Source organism: Podarcis tiliguerta (assembly GCF_965153285.1).
Source record: "Podarcis tiliguerta genome assembly, chromosome: 14".
In the NCBI taxonomy this organism is placed as follows: domain Eukaryota; kingdom Metazoa; phylum Chordata; class Lepidosauria; order Squamata; family Lacertidae; genus Podarcis; species Podarcis tiliguerta.
Genome location: NC_139547.1, coordinates 8,019,232 through 8,040,609, shown reverse-complemented (window position 1 = coordinate 8,040,609; position 21,378 = coordinate 8,019,232). Strand labels below are relative to the sequence as shown.

At 46.0% G+C, this 21,378-nt stretch overlaps 1 protein-coding gene across 2 annotated transcripts in view; it reads right to left on the bottom strand.

Moving 5' to 3' along the window:
- The window catches only part of CD276 (CD276 molecule), a 48,574-nt gene that overhangs the window by 16,447 nt on the left and 10,749 nt on the right, over nt 1–21,378 (bottom strand). For both annotated transcript variants that reach the window (XM_083413193.1, XM_083413194.1), the window contains exons 2-4: nt 13,086–13,210; nt 5,200–5,550; nt 2,129–2,425 (exon numbers count right to left, since the gene is read on the bottom strand). In XM_083413193.1, coding sequence (XP_083269319.1) covers nt 2,129–2,425; nt 5,200–5,550; nt 13,086–13,134 — 697 coding nt within the window. In that variant the 5' untranslated portion in view covers nt 13,135–13,210. The remainder of the gene's footprint in view (nt 1–2,128; nt 2,426–5,199; nt 5,551–13,085; nt 13,211–21,378) is intronic.

Here is a 21,378-nt window from a genome sequence, read left to right as displayed (position 1 = left end):
GAGTCTCTTCGTCTAGCGGTTTTTTCGTCTTGCGAAGCAAGCCCATTAGCGGATTAGCGCTATTAGCGGTTTAGCGGCTATTAGCGGCTATTAAAGGCTTAAGGGATTAGCGGATTAGCTGCTAAAAGGCTATTAGCAGCTTAGTGCCTTAGAAAAAGGGGGTGGGGAGCGAAAAAAACACCCCAGGAATCGCAAGACATTTTCGTCTTGCGAAGCAAGCCCATAGCAAATTCGTCCTGCGAAGCACCTTCAAAACGGAAAACCTCTTCGTCTAGCGGGTTTTCCGTCTTGCGAGGTATTCGTCTTGTGGGGCACCACTGTACTAACATATCACCCAGGTCAACAGATCGATTCCAACTTCCATCAGCCCCAGCCAGGGTCAGGGATGAGAAGAATGGAAAGTCGAACAACAAATAACCCCACTCCTTCCATATGTACCCGGATGACAGTATTTGGTCCAGAACTACAAGATACCCTGCACTCAGCCCTTTCTCCTCTCCACTTTCTCCCACCTTCAAACCATCCCTTTCACTGCAAAAGTTCTAGGAGCCTCCGTCCCCACTAAGGCTGGCTGGAATAAACAGCACCGAAAACTCTTACACAGAATCAAGACATTAATGGCCAGAGAAGCAGCCCTGCCGAAGGAGCGTCCTGTACAATAAACAGCGCTTAATAAAGTGTCCCTGCTGCCATTATTTATGAGTTGTTTCAGCATCTCCCTCTCCTGTGCTCGTATTCCTGGAGCTTGTCACCAGGCAGCAGCGGCAGCAGCATCCCAGAGCCCTGCAAGAGCCATCAAACATCCGCTCCCGAGTGCCTGCCAACAGCCAGCCAGGATATTTTGAGCACCGAGTTAACCACAGCCCAAATAATGCAGATCAACGAGGGCTTGGATCAGGCAACAGGGCAGGGACCTGTTCAGAAATTCTGTCTTGGATCATGGGAGGGAACACAAAAGACACCCCCCCCAAAAAAAAAAAAAATCCCTCCTGTGCCAGGGTGCAAGGAAGTCAGGGAGAGAGGTCACCTCTTCAGCTTTCAAATCAAAGGCAGGGTGAAAGTTGGGGTGGGGAAACCTTTTCAGTCCAGGGGCCACACTCTCTTCTAGATAACTTTCCAGGGGCCACTGTTAGAATTCCTGCTCCACGATTGCAGTCATGGGATTGTTGTCTATCACATGACAGTATACGTTTTGACTCCACAGAGTGGGAAGTGACAAAGACAGGATGTTTGTGTTACTGTGTTCCGTGAAGTGGGACTATTGTCCTTTGTTCTTTTTCTCTTTGCTGTCTGATGTTAGAAAGAGAGGGAGCCATGTTGCAGTTCTCCGCGTGTGTGTATATGTAAATAAAGTAGATTAGCCCAAATGCTGAGTTGCTGAGGTCTGTCACGCATGATGCGCAAACTCTACGGATCCCTAAGTGTGGCATCGGTCGCTGTGATGTTTGGGCTGAAGAAAGCTTTTGAAGCTCCCGAACGATCGACCAGGAGGGAGAGAACATGCCAGTTGGGCATGTGTCTCTACCATGGTCCTCCTCGAGTGTAGGCTGAGCTCCTGACAGCCACAAGCAGGTGGTGGATAGGGGCAGAGACAGAACTATGCAGAGCACTTGCTATAAATTTTATGTTTGCAGATTTGGCTAGTTTCTTTACAAGCACCTGTCTATCCAAACTGGGCGTGAGACTAGATGGGCCACTAGCCAACCAAACATTAGGAAGAACTTTCTGACAATAAGAGCTGTCCAACAGTGGTACTGACCACCTCGGAAGCTGGTAGGCTGTCTTTCATTGAAGGTTTTGAAGCTCATTCATTGAGGTTTCTAAAGAAGTTCCAACGAAAGAAATATGGGTTTTCAAGTGAAAAATAATAGACTCTGCAGGGATGGCAAAGCTGACGGCAAAAATAAGAGATCATCCCTGCAGAGTCTAAATAAGTTTTGATCGATGTAATAATGGAATACTGAATGGTATAGTTTCTGTAAAATATGCAGGTTCTTTGCTGCCCTTTCCCCACCTGGTCTTGATCCTATGCCTTTCCTGAGCAACAGCCAGACCTTTCTCACACGGAGCCCCCCAGCGGCATGCCAGCCCCCAGCCATCCTCCCCTCCCTGCTCCCACCCAGCTGACCTGTGATGGTGACAGAGGCGTGGGTCTCCTGCCGCAGCAAAGGGTTCCTCACTAAGCAGCTGTAGGTGCTGTTGGGCTCCAGCACCACCCGCAGGATGCTCCGCACGTCGAAGAGGCCCTCCTCGTTGGCCACCTGGGAGGTGGTGATGTTCTCTGTTATGTTGTTGCCGCGGCCATCTTGCCACAGCACCGTCGCCTCAGGGTAGCCGGAAAAGGTGTGGCATATCACCGTGACCAGGTCTCCCGGCTTCAGGTTCTTGTTGGGCTCCAGGTTCAAGTTGGGCTTGGAGTAGAAGGCTGGAAGATGAGGAGGAGGTGGAATGCTGTTCAGCCCGCAAATTTAATAAGTACATCCCTTATCATATATCAACAAAGGTAACATTAAAAAAACCTCACATTACAGTCATACCTTGGATTGAATGTGCTTTAGGTTGAGCGATTTCGGATTGCGCTCCACTCGCGCATGCGCAGACGCTCAAAATGACGTCACGCGCATGCGCGGAAGCGGCAAAAGGCGACCCGTGCACGCGTGTCTTACGTTCTATTCAGGCTGTGAACGGGGCTCCGGAACGGATCCCGTTCGCATCCCGAGGTACCACTGTATTCGAAATGCATTATATTGCTTGCAAAAAAATGCATATATTAGCAAAGAAGTTTCACTGGAATGCTAAGGAATCTTTGTGATCTTTTTTCTCTTTAAAGAATTGCAAATTGATGAAGAAATGTAAGGGAGTAAATGCAAGACGAGGGAGGTGGACCAGGACTCAGCCTTTAGCAATGGTTCTCAAAGTGCGTGATGTACCTGTCAGGATGCTGTCAGCAGCTCCCGGCTGGTTGCCCAGGAAAGTATAAAGACAAGGAAAAGTTTCTTACTGTCCTTTTTTATTTCAATCTTTACAAAGAGAGGCTCTAGAACCCAGCCTCTTGGATAATGGCGTTGTCCCAAGTGAATCTCCACCCCTGTCTCTCCCACTTCCCACTTCTATGGGTGTTGCTACGTTTCCTCTGTCTTTGAGCTCTTTGCTCTCCTACTTTTAAGGCTCATCAGCTTCTGGGAAGTGGAAGGTATGGAATGCTTTCTAATGACAACATGTGAGCTGGGTTTTGTTCCAGCTCTCCCATGATTTCCCAGCTTTCCCCCTCATCTGCCTCTGAGCTGCTACCTCCCTCAACCCCCTGTTGTAAATCTATCCTGTCTTCTTCTTCCTCCTCCCTGGAAGGGTCAGGATAGGGAGACGGTCTCCATCATTCCTTCTCTGCCCAGACCAGGACAATCAACATTTAAACATTTCAGTGTGGTATAGCATAATAATAATAATAATAATAGTAGTAGTAGTAGTAGTAGTAATTTATTATTTATACCCCGCCCATCTGGCTGGGTTTCCCAAGCCACTCTGGGTGGCTCCCAACAGAATATTGAAAACACAATAAGACATCAAACATTAAAAACTTCCCTAAACAGGGTTGTCTTCTAAAAGTCAAATAGTTGCTTATTTCCTTGACATCTGATGGGAGGGCGTTCCACAGGGCGGGAGCCACCACCAAGAATGCCCATGGTCATCGGAATGTGAATGTATGGTTATCGGAATGTGAATTTGACCTGGCAGGGCCCCCTGAGATACAGATTGGCAGGCCTGTGGATATCAACGGACAGACTGTGGGAAGGTTCTTTACGGAGGTGTGGAAATGGCGTCTGTCCTTTATGTGATATGGCTCTTGGAGTGTAAAATCCACACAGGATATGTTTGTTTTCAACCCGCTTGTGAAGATTATCAGAGATCACAAAGAAAGGAATATATGATAACAACAAGAAGATGAGGAAAATAACAAAAAGACTATCTGGACAGAACTGTGTAATTAAAGCAGCAGCAAGAGTGATGTTTGGATCCCTTTCACAGCTCGAAGTATGGGTACCCTCAACAAAATTTTAAAAATTTGGCTGTATAATTTGGAACTAATGTGATTTGGAATTAATGTGATTTGATTGGCCTGTAAATAAAAATTATTTTTAAAAAAGGAGGCCCTCTGCCTGGTTCTCTGTAACCTCATTTCTCACAGTGAGGGAACCGCCAGAAGGCCCTCGTAGGAGGTCCTCAGTGTCCGGGCAGAACGATGGGGGTGGAGACGCTCCTTCAGGTATACTGGGCATAGTACAGTATAGTATCCAAATAATATTATTTTTTATTTGCAGAATATGTAGCTGTATGGTTTTATACTTTCTACATGTCCCGTGATCATATTATAAAGTAGTTGTGTCCTGTGTTACAAATCGAGCAATGCTAGGGCCTGTTTCTGCTTCTTTTACAATGCATTTCTTATCGGCAGAAATGTTGTTGCGTCATGAGCAAATGTTTATTCTGAAAGGGTGTCCCCGGGGGGGAAAGCTTGAGAACCGCTGACCTATGCCACAACAGCAGCAAGAATACTCATCGCACAGCATTGGAAGACACAAGAGTTACCCACTCTGGAAGAATGGCAGATGAAAGTAATGGACTATATGGAATTGGCCAAAATGACTGGCAGAATCAGAGACCAGGGAGAAGAGATGGTGGAAGAAGATTGGAAGAAATTCAAAGATTATCTACAGAAATACTATAAGATCAATGAATGTTAGAATGACATCAGATTGAATGTAAAAGGTTATTAGTAAAAAGTTGTAAAATTAAAAGATACAATATTTCAAGATACCAAGGAGATTAAGATATATTAAGATACTAAAATTATGACAAAGATCAATTAAGAAAGAGGGAAGGGATTTGCTGATTAAATATATGATTTGGAATACAGTGAAGGGAGGTGTGGGGAAGTCGGGGAAATAAGTAAATGCAAGAAATATTATGAAGATGTAACTGTTATTATTTCTTTTTCTTTTTCTTTTTTTATGCCTTTTGGTGTTTTGTGCTTTTGTAATTTTGTATTTTTCTGTTTTTTCTGTTGTTTTTTCTCTTATTTTTTGTGCAAAAAACTTAATAAAATATTATATATATAAAAAAAGAGAACCGCTGGCCTATGGACTTCCTGAGGGAGGGTGGTCGATGGCCCCTGGGGAGCCCTGCTGCCCTCCCTCTCACCTGCCACCTGCAGCGTGACGGCCGCGCTGCTGTAGCCCTGGACTTTGACGAAGCACGTGAAGCTTCCCTCATCCGCAATCCGGACGCGGCGCAGCAGCAGAGAGACGTTGCCCCTGGGCAGCTGGTCGTAGAAGAGAGCCGTGCGGTTGGTGTAGCTCCTCCCTTGGTTGGCCAGTTGGTCCTGGCCTTGCGCAAAGCTGTGCACCAGCCGCTTGGTGTCCGTCAGCTGCCAGATGAGGCTGAGCTCATCCAGGCTGAAGTTGGCGTCTGGGGAGAAGGAGCAGCACAAAGTCGCGTCGCGGCCAAAGAGGGTGACCACCGGATCGTCGGGGACCACGATTTCGACAGCTCCTGGTTGTGAGGAGGCAAGCGGGGAGAGAAGACACACAGCAGTGAGAATTCGGCAGCAAAAGGAAAGGCCACACAAACACCAAGCCCTAGAACAAGCCTCGTGCCCTCGCTCACGGCCTCCTCTCTTGGCTGAATTGACTGTACAGTGGTACCCCGCAAGACGAATGCCTCGGAAGACGAAAAACTCGCAAGACGAAAGGGTTTTTCGTTTTCTGAGGTGCTTCGCAAGACGGATTTCCCTAAGGACTTGCTTCGCTAGACGAAACGGCCCTGCCTCTCGTGTCATGGTGACGCGCACTGCACGCACGCTCGCTTCCCTGCTCCTCCGGCTCCCTCCCACCTTCCCGCTGACGGTTGCTGCCTCGTGTCGCTGCCCACCCCCCTCGCGCGCTCCCCTCAGGGAGCCGTTGCCGCCAGCGCCTCTCTCTCCCTGGAGTCGCGCTCCTGAGCCCCGCCGCCCTCCAGCAGCCGTGTCGCACGGTGGCCACAACGCGCGGGTGAGTCTGAGGTACCGGCTGCGGCAGCTGTCCTGCTTCTCCCTGCCCCTCCCCGCCATTGTCAGTCTTTAAATGCAGTGGTGCTTCGCAAGACGAAAAAACTCGCATAACGAAAAAACTCGCGGAATGAATTAATTTCGTCTTGCGAGGCACCACTGTATTGGCTACGTCCTGGTTTGTGCAAACCACAGTATGCTGTTGGATGCCAACCACAGCTTGCACTCACTCCGCAAGCCAAAGTTGTACCTGAAGAAGTGTCTCTACCCCCATCATTCAGCCTGGACCCTGAGGCCCAGCGCCGAGGGCCTTCTGGCAGTTCCCTCCCTGCGAGAAGTGAGGTTACAGGGAACCAGGCAGAGGGCCTCTTGGTGGTGGCACCCACCCTGTGGAATGCCCTCCCATCAGATGTCAAGGAAATAAACAACTATCCTACTTTTAAAAGACATCTGAATGCAGCCCTGTTTAGGGAAGTTTTTAAGGTTTGATGTTTTATTGTGTTTTTAATATTCTGTTGGGAGCCACCCAGATGGGTGGGGTATAAATTATTATTATTATTATTATTATTATCCTCACTTGGCAGGGTGAGGGGCAAAGGAGAGCAAAGGAGCCCAATCGTGCTCCTTCTGGGGTGGTTTGTCCACCTTTGGTCCCCCACCCTGCACTCAGCTCTTGCCTGTGGCTTCCAGAAGCTGTCAGCATGCGACAGCGGCCACACCCAGGAATGGATGGCAAAATCAGCTAAGGGTGGCCAATGGGTCTCCAGCCCTCGGTGAGATAGGGACTTCTTCTGAATGTGAAGACAGGCTCTAGTGCAGGCATACCCAAACTCAGCCCTGCAAATGTTTTGGGACTACAACTCCCATCATCCCTAGCTAACAGTACCAGTGGTCAGGGACGATGGGGATTGTAGTCCCAAAACATCTGGAGGGCTAAGTTTGGGGGTGCCTGCTCTAGTGGATTAAGCGGACAAGATCAATAGCAGGTCCAACGGTCAAGATCCAACGGTCACATGCTGCAGGGGCAAGTGAGGGGCTGATGAGGCTCATGAACCTGGGAAGGTAGTCCATCTAGGAGAAGGAAAACTCTGGTCCTAAACCTCCGCTGCTTTGTGAGATATATTCAGGAGAAGAAAAGGGTAAGGATTAAGACCTACACAAATCCATAGTGGAGTCTCTAAAACAGTTGGATGGTGCCTCGTACGCCTCCTTCCGGCAACTTCTGCAGCCAAGCTGGGTGACACCTGGCTTGAGAGCAGTACATGTGAAAAGGATCTAGGAGTCTTGGTTGACCACAAACTTGACATGAGCCAACAGTGTGACGCGGCAGCTAAAAAAGCCAATGCAATTCTGAGCTGCATCAATAGGAGTATAGCATCTAGATCGAGGGAAGTAATAGTGCCACTGTATTCTGCTCTGGTCAGACCTCACCTGGAGTACTGTGTCCAGTTCTGGGCACCACAGTTCAAGAAGGACACTGACAAACTGGAACGTGTCCAGAGGAGGGCAACCAAAATGGTCAAAGGCCTGGAAACGATGCCTTATGAGGAACGGCTAAGGGAGCTGGGCATGTTTAGCCTGGAGAAGAGGAGGTTCAGGGGTGATATGATAGCCATGTTCAAATATATAAAAGGATGTCACATAGAGGAGGGAGAAAGGTTGTTTTCTGCTGCTCCAGAGAAGCGGACACGGAGCAATGGATCCGAACTACAAGAAAGAAGATTCCACCTAAACATTAGGAAGAACTTCCTGACAGTAAGAGCTGTTCGACAGTGGAATTTGCTGCCAAGGAGTGTGGTGGAGTCTCCTTCTTTGGAGGTCTTTAAGCAGAGGCTTGACAACCATATGTCAGGAATGCTCTGATGGTGTTTCCTGCTTGGCAGGGGGTTGGACTCGATGGCCCTTGTGGTCTCTTCCAACTCTATAATTCTATGATTCAAGCTGGTGCCAGATGCATTGCTCTGCATTCCTTTGGACCACACCAGTAAGCCCAAGAGGGGGGTCTTATCATCTGGGCTTCCCAAACCTGCTTGCATTGATATTGAGCAAACAGTATGACCCTTTCAGCTCCAGAACACAGCACTGAAACCAAAACGAGCCAGGAGCCATGGCGGAGCACTGCTGCACCCTGCTGTCCAGCAGGAGGTGTTGCAACTTTTTCCTGTTTTTTTTTTTTTAACGAATCAGCATGGGGACTAGACAGACAATAGCATTAATTGCAGGTGCAAAGCCCACAGCCACCTTCCATCAATCAAGTACGGGTGACAGCAACAAGGAAAGGCTCGAGGTTTCTTTTGCAGGATGTATCTGCCCTCTCTTTTCTGTACCAGATGGAGAGGAAGCCTGAATAAAGGACAGTGCCAGACAAAAACTAAGGAAGAGATATGCTGGGTCGATGGAAGGCCTGTGCAAGGGCACCATCCCGTTTCCCACTGGGGGCAAACAGAGTCCTCTAGGAATCCCACCTTGCCCTCTATGCACACTCACACAGAGAAACAGGTGTTCAGTGGTACACAGAGTCTCTATTCAGCCATCGCGGTTAAAAGCCATACACTGACCTAGAATCCTAGAATTGCAGACTTGAAAAAGACCCTGAGGGTCATCCAGTCCAACCCCCTGCAAATAACACCGGTCTTGAAAGACCTACATTGGCTCCCAGTACGTTTCCGAGCACAATTCAAAGTGTTGGTGCTGACCTCTAAAGCCCTAAACGGCCTCGGTCCAGTATACCTGAAGGAGCGTCTCCACCTCCATCGTTCTGCCCGGACACTGAGGTCCAGCACCGAGGGCCTTCTGGCGGTTCCCTCGCTGTGAGAAGCCAAGTTACAGGGAACCAGGCAGAGGGCCTTCTCAGTAGTGGCACCTGCCCTGTGGAACGCCCTCCCATCAGATGTCAAAGCGATAAACAACTACCTGACATTCAGAAGACATCTGAAGGCAGCCCTGTTCAGGGAAGTTTTTAATATGTGACATTTTAGTGTATTTTTCATCCTTGTTGGAAGCCACCCAGAGTGGCTGGGGAAACCCAGCCAGATGGGCGGGGTACAAATAATAAATTATTATTATTATTATTATTATTATTATTATTATTATTATTATTCAGCTGTCCCATATGGGGATCGAACCTGCAATCTTGGCGTTATCAGCACCATGTTCTAACCAACAAAGCTATCCTCTGGGAATTCATCTAATTGTGCCATCTGAGTAAAAGCACTGCAGCAGAGGCTAGGAACCTTTTTCAGGACAAAGGATGCATTTCTTTCTGGGCAACCTTTTGGGGGCCACATGCTGGGAGTGGGCAGGGCCGGAGGTGAAAGTGGGTGGAGCAAAGGATGTATACTTTACCTGTCAACCAGGATTGCCTAGACAATGGGCGATGGTTTTAATTGGACCTTAAATTATAACTTCTACAACAAAAAACAATTTGTAGAATTATTGGACTCCACTAGGTTTGTATAGAAAAGGACTGTCTAAAACAACATTTTATTGGAGCTGTAATAAGAATGCTTTTTTAAAACAGGTTTTTACAATGTCCTGCACTAACTAAGTCTTGGGAGAATGTAGTGGATTATATAAATATGACTGTGCGAAAAAGCTAATATTTTCAGAGGATATTCTTATTTTGAACTATATACCCTCTACATGGGATTTGACAACTGGACAACATAAATGGATTCTCTGTGCCCTTATTACGACCAAAAGACCGATATTGCTGCATTGGAAAGAGAAATGCACCTTGTGATAATTAATTCCATAGTTTAATCATGCACTGCATGACCCAAAGCAGAGGCATGTTCTCCAGCAAAACTGATGAGTTCAGAAGCAACTGCCTATGTAAAGGTAAAGGGACCCCTGACCGTTAGGTCCAGTCGTGACCAACTCTGGGGTTGCGGCGCTCATCTCGCTTTATTGGCTGAGGGAGCAGGTGTACAGCTTCCGGGTCATGTGGCCAGCATGACTAAGCCACTTCTGGCAAACCAGAGCAGTGCACAGAAATGCCGTTTACCTTCCCACCAGAGCGGTACCTATTTATCTATTTGCGCTTTTGTGCTTTCGAACTGCTAGGTTGACAGGAGCTGGGACCGAACAACGGGAGCTCACCCCGTTGCGGGGATTCGAACCGCCAACCTTCTGATCAGCAAGCCCTAGGCTCTGTGGTTTAACCCACAGCGCCACCCGCATCCCTTAACTGCCTATGTAAATACATCCAAATAAAGAAATATTTCTCTAAGAAACCGTGATTGATTAATCTGAAATTACAGGGAACCCTTTCAGGTTGCCTGGTGAGCAGGATTGCGAGGAAGGAAGCACAGGCATCTGACTAACCATAGTGCTTATTACTAAACAGGCTTGTTATTGTTTCTAAGCAATTCCGAGGAGTTTGACTTCCCCCAGTCGCCTTATTATGTAGCGGGAAGAGAGGGAGACTGGAAGTTCCTCCATTCGCACACTAGATGTCACCCTTGCTCTGATTTTATGAATCCAGTCGCTGCAAAAGGAACCTGAGCAGCGCATTATCTATCAAGATGCTGAGCATCATGAAAGAAAATGATGGGGAACAGTTCTCTATCTGAGGACTGAACCTCATTGCAGAGTACAGCTACTCCTGTGTGTGTGAATCCCGGACAGATCCCAATTTACATAAAAACCCAGTCATACAGCTAACTGAATATCAGAAGCTGCCTTCTGCTGACTCAGACCATTGGTCCACCTGGTTCAGTGCTGCCTGCACGGACTGGCAGCATCTCTCCAGGGTTCGGGAAGGCTGTCTCCCCCAGCCCTACCTGGAGATCTCCAGGGATCGGACTTGGGGCCTTCTGCATACAAAGCAGATGATCTACCCCTGAGCGCCAGGGCTGGATCATCAGCAGGTCAGAAGGGAGACTCGGAGACTCGAAGTGAAGCCAGATTTTTAATAATAATAATAATAATAATAATAATAATAAATTTTATTTATACCCCGCCCTGCCCAGCCAATACCAGCTAACAACCAATAATAAAAACAAGTTGATTAAAATACAACTTAAAAAACAAGATTAAAATACAACATTAAGACATTAAGATGCAGCCTCTTCACAGGATGAGAAAGGAAAAAAGAAAGAGGGGGAGGGAATCAGATTGACTCCAAGCCAAAGGCCAGGCGGAACAACTCTGTCTTACAGGCCCTGCGGAAAGAAATCAGATCCCGCAGGGCCCTGGTGTCATGAGACAGAGGGTTCCACCAGGACGGAGCCAGTGCTAAAAAGGCCCTGGCTCTGGTTGAGGCTAATCTAATTTCCTTTGGGGCCGGGACCTCTAGGGTGTTGCTATTTATGGACCTTGAGGCTCTCCGTGGGGCATACCGGGAAAGGCAGTCCCGTAGGTACGAGGGTCCTAGGCCGTGAAGGGCTTTAAAGGTCAAAACCAGCGTACAAGCAGAGAGCATGCAGGGGACGTTGCCAAGTCTCGCTCTCGGCCCCTCCTGCTTCCGCCTAAATCTCTGCCTCCAGATGTCTCCCAAGCCAGCATAAACTCCAGAGAAGAGGGCTGCCCCTTTGGCTTTCTGAGCTTTCTGTTCAGCTACCTGCAAAACCTTCCTCCCTGGGCAGGGAGAAAATGAGGGATGGGCTGTTGCTAAGTGGTTAGAGCAGGGGTCCCCAAACTAAGGCCCACGGGCCAGATAAGGCCCAAGGGACTCGTTTATCCAGCCTGCGGTGACCCCCGCCACCCACTGCCACCGCCCACTCTTACCGGCGATGCGCTGCGCGGCTGCCCACTTCCGGGTTGGAGGAGCACCGGAAATAGCTTGTGCACATGCGCAAGCATTATTTGTGCATGCGCAAGCATTATTTCCAGTACACATCTGGGTCAGAGGAGGCCCATGCACATGCGCACAAGCTATTTCCAGTGCTCCTCCAACCCAGAATTGCGCCGGAAATAGCATATGCACACACGTATGGGCATGTGCTCCCCCGCCCACCGGCCCGCCGCACAATCGGTGCTGGAGACACCGGCCCGAGGCGCGTTAAGTTTGCTGACCCCTGGGTTAGAGCATCTCCTCTGCGTGCAGAAGGCTGCAAACCACACTTAGTACCTTTGCCTGGAGTTCCTCAGTCCTGAGTTAATGTATGATGCTATTTTGCACTGAATCAGGCTCATAAGCCACCTAACTCAGTACAGTGGTACCTTGGTTCTCAAACTTAATCCGTTCCAGAAGTCTGTTCCAGAACCAAAGCGTTCCAAAACCAAGGCACACTTTCCCACAGAAAGCAATTCAAAATGGATTAATCCGTTCCAGACTTTTAAAAACAACCCCTAAAACAGCAATTTAACATAAAGACTAATGAGACCATTGATCCATAAAATGAAAGCAATAATCAATGTACTGCACTATAAAATAAATAAGAGAGTATTGTAGATGATAAAAACAAAAACAAAAATTCTTACCTGCACTGATGATGGTCATTGTTTGGATGGGGTTTTTTTATCCATTTCCACAGTCATACAATCAATCACTCAGTAGCTGAAGTGGGTTCCGCACAGTCACAAAAACAAATTAACCAAAAAAGCCTCAAAAACAAAAACGCAAAATAAATAGCAAAACAAAAGCACCAAACTTAATCTGTTCCGGATGTCTTTTTGACTTCCAAAATGTTCAAAAACCAAGGCAATTGGTGCAGGCGCCCCGGAAACAATAGCCGACAGCCGCATCGGACGTTCGGTTTCGGAAAAACGTCCGAAAACTGGAACACTTACTTTCAGGTTTTCAGCGTTTGAGAACCAAGGTACCAATGTACTTTTTACTCTGGCAGCCATTGTCCAGGGTCTCAGATGAGAGATTCTCTCATCCCTGGCCACCTGTGAACCAGCGGACAAACCTAAGACTAAAGAGAGCAGGGCATGGTCAGGAAACCTCAATTTCCCCTCTCTTCCAGCCTGCAAAATCCTGGAAATATTTTGAAATACGTGTAAAGGTCTGGGTCTCACTCCTGAAAATCAGAGGCCCCTGAATGCAGGACAGAATCTTGCAGAGGCGAAACCCACAAGCATCCCAACTCCTTACCAGCCAGGGCTGACAGCAGAAGACCAGCGATCCACAACTGGAAGCACATCTTTCTTGCAATGTTTGTTCCCTTCGGGACGGAGCGCTGGGATGCAATTTTAGGGAGAGCAAATCTTCACACCTTCCTAGGAGAAAAAAAGGAACAAAAAAAATCAGCCATGAGCTCCTCAAAAGACAATTCCATCTCTGGATTAGTCCTTTTGATAACCCTCAGGGACTTCTAGAGAAGATGGGGCAAAGCACACCTGAGGAACCTGTCGCTCTGTGATGCAGCTGGACTCCAACTCCCCAGGGTCCAAGCCAGCAGGTCCAATGGTCAGGGATGAGAGGAGTTGTAGTCCAACAACATAGGGAGGGTCACAGCTTCAGCACTCCTGAAATAATCACACATCCTTTTTTTTTTTAAATGATATTTATTCCAATTTTAACAAATACAGAAAAATTTGAAAAGGACAAAATACAATAAAAATAAAAAGAGAAACAAAGATAGAGAAAGATTAAAAAGTACATAAAAACCACACCTCCACCCCACCAATAGGAGAAAAAACAAAAACATTTAAAGAAAAAAAAACCCTTCCATTTTGCACAATTCCATCCTTCCATGACTTGTTTCCTCGACCTCCTCCCACCTCCCTTTTTGTATTCCAGTTAATAATTAAATCAGCAAATTCTTTCCATCTTTCACTGCTTACTCTCTTATTTATCTTAATCCATTTAAACCTTATCCTCCCATCAATATCTAAAAAACTAACCATACTCCTATCTAATATAAAGAGAAAAAGAAAAACCTTAAATCTTATACCCTTAAATCCTAAAATCTCAAATTCTTATCATGTTTCCACTAATAATCACACATCCTGCCTCTGCTTATCCCTCTGCGGTCCCAATGACCCTTTCGGATTTTAGATTGGAATCTCTTTGGGGCAGGGAGCTTCTCTCTGCAAAGTAGGGCTGGGAAGCCGGTGGACCTCCAGATACTGTCAGGATCTAACTCTCATCAGCTACAGCCAGCAGGGCCAATGGTCAGGGGTGGTGGAAGACGTGGCCTTGCAGCATCCCAAGCCTTGCCAAGTCAGCATCACTATACAAAACAAGGACTCTGAAACAAAACAAAGTCTCTCTTTTTTAAAAATAATATTTATTAAGTGTTTTATAGTTATAAAAAGAAGAAAAGTAGAGAAAAACAATACATAAATTCAACAGACAATACATCAACAATAAAAAGATACAATACAACAATACAACAAAAAAGAAAACAGAGACATTTAAACACGCATCCACGTTTCAGATCTATATCTTTCATTTACTTATTTCCTCGACTTCCTCGCACCTCCCTTTTTGTATTCTAGTTCAAATTAGCTGGTTCAACAAATCCTTTCCCTCTTCTTCAATTTTTATTCTCTAATTTATCCTAACATAATTTAACCTTAAATTTTCCACTTTGACACATTGATAATTAGTTTTCATATAATTCTTAATAACACTTCTGCTAGAACCATGTAGCTTCATTCCAATATTCTTCTAACATTCATTAATTTTGCAATATTTCTGTAAATACACTTTAAATTTTTTCCAATCTTCCTCCATCGACTCTTCTCCCTGGTCTCGGATTCTGCCAGTCATTTCCGCCATTTCCATATAGTCCATCAGCTCAAAACAAAGTCTCTCTTTGCAAGACCCGTCGGCTGTGTCGGAGATTGCCAAAAGACCAGTAAGGCACACATTATTACTACTAATGGAATTTCTATCCTGCTTAATGCCAAAATAGGCTTTTAAATGGCTTACGGAGTATACCAATGATAGAGTCATAGAACTGCAGAGTTGGAAGTGTCAGTGTTTGTAAAAAGCAAAAGGGTTCTGACGTCCCTTTGTTGCCTCAGCCTGGTCCTCGGACCCTTGTCGGCATAAAAGAGTCTACCAGAAGAGTATCCCTGCAGAGTACTTTCTGCTTTTATTCTTAAAAGTCTTTCTGCAAAAGCGACTGACCAACTGTACACACATCACCACTATCAGCTTTCACCAACCAACCAACCCAACCCAACATTTCTCACTCTATATATACAACCCGGTGCAGGCCGCTGACTCATGCTGACCCAGCTTTTTTAAGCATTAAAGAAACAGCGGCCATTTCAGCCGTGACAGGAAGGGAACCCAAGGGTCATCTAGTCCAACCCACTGCAAAGCAGGAATCACAACTAAGGAGTCCCTGATAGATGGCCAACGAACCTTCGGAAAGAGAGGCCACCACCTTCTGATATGGTCTCCAAAGACCCCTAGATCTAAATAAAATACATTTTCGCCTCCCCTGCACTATAACCAAGCCTAGTTTTTGAAAACAGACTACTTTCCTTGGTGTGCCTGTTTTCTTCATTCCATTTCAGAATTTGTAAGCATGCGTGCTATTTCCTGAATTTCCGAGATAAATGGAAAGAATGATTCATTCTCTAGACCATGTTCCCACTTACATCTTGTATTTGCATTATGTTGTTAAGTTATATGGAATTGTTTACAACAGGCATGGCCAAGGCCCGTTATGGGGGCCTAATGAGGCCCCCGTGACAGTATATGTTCTGTAAAATTGTTTTTAAAAAGCTCAGCAACTTTGGGGTTAAATCCTTAAAAAAGCTCAACAACTTCTGGGTAAAATTGTAAAACTTTGTCAGCCCTCACACATGTTCACATCATCAAATCTGGCCCTCTTTGAAAAAAGTTTGGGCACCCCTGGTTTACAATGCTTGAGAATTCAACTCCAACACTGGGGGGGGGGGTAACTGTTAACTAACTTGGGCTTTTTAAAGCCCCAAAGTCGTTCTCTCCCCCCCCCCCCCTTGTTCTACTAAAATAGTGCTTTAAATACCTGGCCATTATTTAGCAGACCTTGATGGGTCTAATACAGTGGTACCTCGGGTTACAGACACTTCAGGTTACAGACTCCGCTAACCCAGAAATAGTACCTCGGGTTAAGAACGCTGCTTCAGGATGAGAACAGAAATCGTGTGGCGGCAGCAGGAGGCCCCATTAGCTAAAGTGGTACCTTGGGTTAATAATAATAATAATAATAATAATAATAATAATAATAAATTATTTATACCCTGCCCTTTCCGGTTCAGAAAACCGGGCTCAGAGCGGCTAACAACAAATTTAAAACACTTAATTGTGATACAACAAAAAACAGCAAAAAATACAGTATAAAAGTGTGAATAACAATAAATTCAAAGTTCTAAAATCAATTTAGGAGGAAATCCATCCATAGTTTCAGGTTAAGAACGGACCTCCAGAACGAATTAAGTTCTTAACCCAAGATACCACTGTACCCAGTTGTCACTGCAAATACTTTTTGAAAACAGTTGCAGGCATCCTATTCCTGGGGGCTCTGGAGACAGAAAAGTATGGAAGGAGCTACCAGCTCAGGAAGTAGCTGCAGCTGGGCTGCTCTTCCTCCCATTTGCTGTGGAGGTTTCTTCAAGGGGGGGGGGGGCAGAGAGGATATTGTGGCGGCGGAGGAAGCATCCAAACAGTGAGGAGATTCATTTGTCTCACAATAAGTTGTGTGCCAGGCTTCCGCTTGCTGAAACTCAGCTGGGAATGTTCCCCCAGTTCTGTGCAATTTGCAAAGGATGCTCAGTGTGCCTGACCGAAGGGACTGTTTTAATGTGCATTTTATTATCTGTTTGTTTGTTGCATTTATAGCCCACCTTTTTTCCTCCAAGGTGCTCAAGGTGTCATGCCTGGTCCCCCCCCCCTTCCTCATGTAATCCTCATGACAAACCTGTGAGGTAGGTTAGGCTGAGAGGCAATGACTAGCCCAAGGACACCCAGTCAGCTTCATAAGTGAGTGGGGATATGAACCCTGGTCTCCCAGGTTCTAGTCTGATGCTTCAATAACCATTATATCACACTAGAAAGCAATGACAAACCTAGACAGCATCTTAAAAAGCAGAGACATCACCTTGCCAACAAAAGTCCATATAGTTAAAGCTATGGTTTTCCCAGTAGTGATGTATGGAAGTGAGAGCTGGACCATAAAGAAGGCTGATGGCCGAAGAATTGATGCTTTTGAATTATGGTGCTGGAGGAGACTCTTGAGAGTCCCATGGACTGCAAGAAGATCAAACCTATCCCTTCTTAAGGAAATCAGCCCTGAGTGCTCACTGGAAGGCCAGATCCTGAAGCTGAGGCTCCAATACTTTGGCCATCTTACGAGAAGAGAAGACTCCCTGGAAAAGACCCTGATGTTGGGAAAGATGGAAGGCACAAGGAGAAGGGGACGGCAGAGGACGAGATGGTTGGACAGTGTTCTCGAACCTACCAGCATGAGTTTGACCAAACCACGGGAGGCAGTGGAAGACAGGAGTGCCTGGCCTGCTCTGGTTCAGGGGGTCACGAAGAGTCGGACACGACTAAACGACTAAACAACAACAATATCACACTAGTTCTACGGATGTTTACAGTGCAATGCTTTTTTGTATTGACTGAAACCAGAACAACATTTTTGGCAATGCGTTCATCTTAATTGCTGCAATTCTTCCTAATAATTATAAATTCATTCTACCCCATATCTCTAGATTCCTTTTTATTTCGTTCCAAATCTTTTCATAATTGTCTTTGAAAATATTAATATCCTTGGTTGTAAGCCAAATTCCTAGATATTTAACTTTCTTATGAATCTCTATTTCTATGGTCTGATATAGTTCTGTTTTGTCTGGTTTTGGTAAATTTTTAACTAACAGCTTGGTCTTATTTTTATTTAATTTAAAGCTTGCAATTTGCCCAAACGTTGTAATGCTTTTTTGTAAAACGCTAATCAAATTTGTGGGTGGCACCAAACTGGGAGAGGATTCAAGACCACCTTAACAGAATGGAGAACTAACAAAATGAATTTCAGTCGGGACAAAGGTTATACTTACAAAGGAAAAATCAGATGCACAAATATAGGATGAGGAAATCCTGGCTTGACAGTAAGGTAAAGGTAAAAGGACCCCTGACCATTAGGTCCAGTCGTGGCCGACTCTGGGGTTGTGGCGCTCATCTCGCTTTATTGGCCGAGGGAGCCGGCGTACAGCTTCCAGGTCATGTGGCCAGCATGACTAAGCTGCTTCTGGCGAACCAGAGCAGCGCACGGAAACGCCGTATACCTTCCCGCCGGAGTGGTACCTATTTATCTACTTGCACTTTGACGTGCCTTCGAACTGCTAGGTTGGCAGGAGCAGGGACCGAGCAACAGGAGCTCACCCTGTTGCGGGGATTCGAACCGCCGACCTTCTGATCGGCAAGTCCTAGGCTCTGTGGTTTAACCCACAGGGCCATCCGTGTCCCTTGGCTTGACAGTAGTGCATGTGAAAAGGTTCTAGGGGTCTAATCAACAGAAGTCTAGTATCCAGATCAAGGGAATTACATAGTACCTATCTATCCCATCTTGGTCAGACCACACCTGGAGTCCTGTGTCCAGTTCTGGGTGCCACAAATCCAAGAAGGTTATTGACAAGCCGGAACATTTACATTTGGAGGATGGCCAGGATTATCAAGGGTCTGGAAACCAAGCCTTATGAGAAATTGGTTGAGGAAGTTGGGTATGTTTACCCTGGAAAAAAGAATACTAAGAGGAGATCTGATAGCCAAATATCTAAAAGGCTGCCATGTGGAAAAACAGGCTTGTTTTATCCTGCTCTGGAGACTAGGACCTGAATCTATGGGCTCAAATTACAAAAAGGAGATTCTAACTAAACACCAGGAACAACTTTCTGACAGTAAGAGCTGTTTGACAGTGGAACGGTCTCCCTTGGGAGGTTGTGGACTCTCCTTCCTTGGGGTTTATAAACTGAGATTGTACGGCCATCTGTCAGGGACTCTTTAGTTGGGATTCCTCTTGGGGTCATTCCAACTCTACAATTCTGTGATTCTGTGACTAAACCACAGACCAGTTCATGGGCCAGCAGCCACACAAATGCTACCATCATACAGGATGAGAGTTTCTTTTCTTCTGTAATGTCTCAGGGCACTCCCATGGTGGTTCACAGAACAAAATCAAAATATAAAACCACAAAATATATAATGCATATAAAAACAACAACCCCTCCCCAAAAAGCCCCACATTTTAAAAGGGCATAGAATGTCAATCAACTTTAGCTGCTTTAGCCTTGAGCCAAACAGAATAAAAATCAGAAACAGAATACATACAGTAACAGAAACCTTAAAACATTTTTTTTTTCTTTTTTAGATGTATTTCCAATACAGAAAATCCCAAGTTTATTCTCTGGGTTGATCCAGATGGCAAATCAAGAGTATGGCTTTCATTAAACATCTATGCCAGAAATTGTGGAAGCTGTTGTCTCAATTAGCATACTTGTTGTCATTCAACCAATAAATCATTAATTTACTTGCTAATACAAACCAGTAATCAGGGCTATGCAAACAGGCACATTAACAGGACATAAAAAAGAAGAAGTAATGCATCAGACCCAGAGGTATGCAATTTTAAATTACAAGGTATATTCTGGTATCTTCCCCTAAAGAAATGTAGGTGGTATTATGTTAAAACCTAAGAAAGGTGGTCAATGTTGCTTTCAGACCAAGATGCATTTTAAATAAAAGCACACATTCTACTTATGTAAAAACATGCTGATTCATGGACTGTCTGCGGGCCAGATTGAGAAGGCGATTAGGCTGGATCCGGCCCCCGGGCCTTAGTTTGCCTAGCCACGCCTTAGACATTCTACAAAACACAGACAGCTATCAAAGACTTGCCTAATTCTAGCCACTGCCCTTTCCCCACAAATTCCTGGCACTCTAATTATCATTCTCATTGTGGCGTGTGTATTTATTTTTATATAAACCCTGGAACTATCTATTTATAAAAGCTTGTCTGTGTTTGTATTTTAAGCCATGTGATGATGCAGCCTCTTCCTCCAAGAGTTCTCCTGGTTTTGCCTTTCCGCGCCAACACACCACTGTAATTGTCAAGTCTGAAATGCTTGAGGGTTGCTGGATGAAGTCATCGCCATGCCCTCAACACACTAGACATGTAACTCTACCGACAACACAACCAGAAGGCTAAGGAAAGGGCAGCAAGCTCTCCTAAAAAGGTAAAGGTAAAGGGACCCCTGACCATTAGGTCCAGTCGCAGATGACTCTGGGGTTGCGGTGCTCATCTCGCTTTATTGGCTGAGGGAGCCGGTGTACAGCTTCCAGGTCATGTGGCCAGCATGACTAAGCTGCTTCTGGTGAACCAGAGCAGCGCACGGAAACGCCGTTTACCTTCCCGCTGGAGCGGTACCTATTTATCTACTTGCACTTTGACGTGCTTTCAAACTGCTAGGTTGGGAGGAGCAGGGCCCAAGCAACGGGAGCTCACCCCGTCGTGGGGATTCGAACCGCCGACCTTCTGATCGGCAAGCCCTAGGCTCTGTGATTTAACCCACAACTCAACCCGTGTCCCAAGCTCTCCTAGAACTGGTCATAAAGCAGAGGGGTGTGAGGAATTAAATTCAGCTATATAAAATTATAAGACAGCATATTACCTAACTCCAAGAACTGGTCTTCAGTTTTTTGGTTTTTTTAAAGGCGGAAGAAGTTATTGCTGGAGGCTTCTACTGAAAGCCGCAAGGAGAGATCGAATTTGTGCGTGTGTGCTTCAGATCCTCCAGGGAAACAAATAGGGATGCAACCTATTGGAAAAGTCACAAATCGATTTTGCCTTGAAAATGTGAGAAAATGACAGGGCACAGAACAAGCTGAAGGAGAAGGCAATTGCTGGGCTTTTCAGGGGCATTAGCCCAAGGACCCGAATGATACCTACGCTGGTTGTGAGTTTGTTACTTGTTTAGTCATTTAGTCGTGTCCAACTCTTCATGACCCCATGGACCAGAGAACGCCAGGCACTCCTGTCTTCCACTGCCTCCCGCAGTTTGGTCAGACTCATGCTGGTAGCTTCGAGAACACTGTCCAACCATCTCGTCCTCTGTCGTCCCCTTCTCCTTGTGCCCTCCATCTTTCCCAACAACAAGGTCTTTTCTAGGGAGTCTTCTCTTCGCATGAGGTGGCCAAAGTATTGGAGCCTCAGCTTCAGGATCTGTCCTTCCAGTGAGCACTCAGGGCTGATTTCCTTAAGAATGGATAGGTTTGATCTTCTTGCAGTCCATGGGACTCTCAAGAGTCTCCTCCAGCACCATAATTCAAAAGCATCCATTCTTGTGAGTTTGTTACTGGGCTTTGCTGAATTGAATAGGGCCCTAAATTGAGATTGGCTGTACTCCAGTTCCCATCTGACCCAGGCAGCAGGGCCAATGGTCTGAGA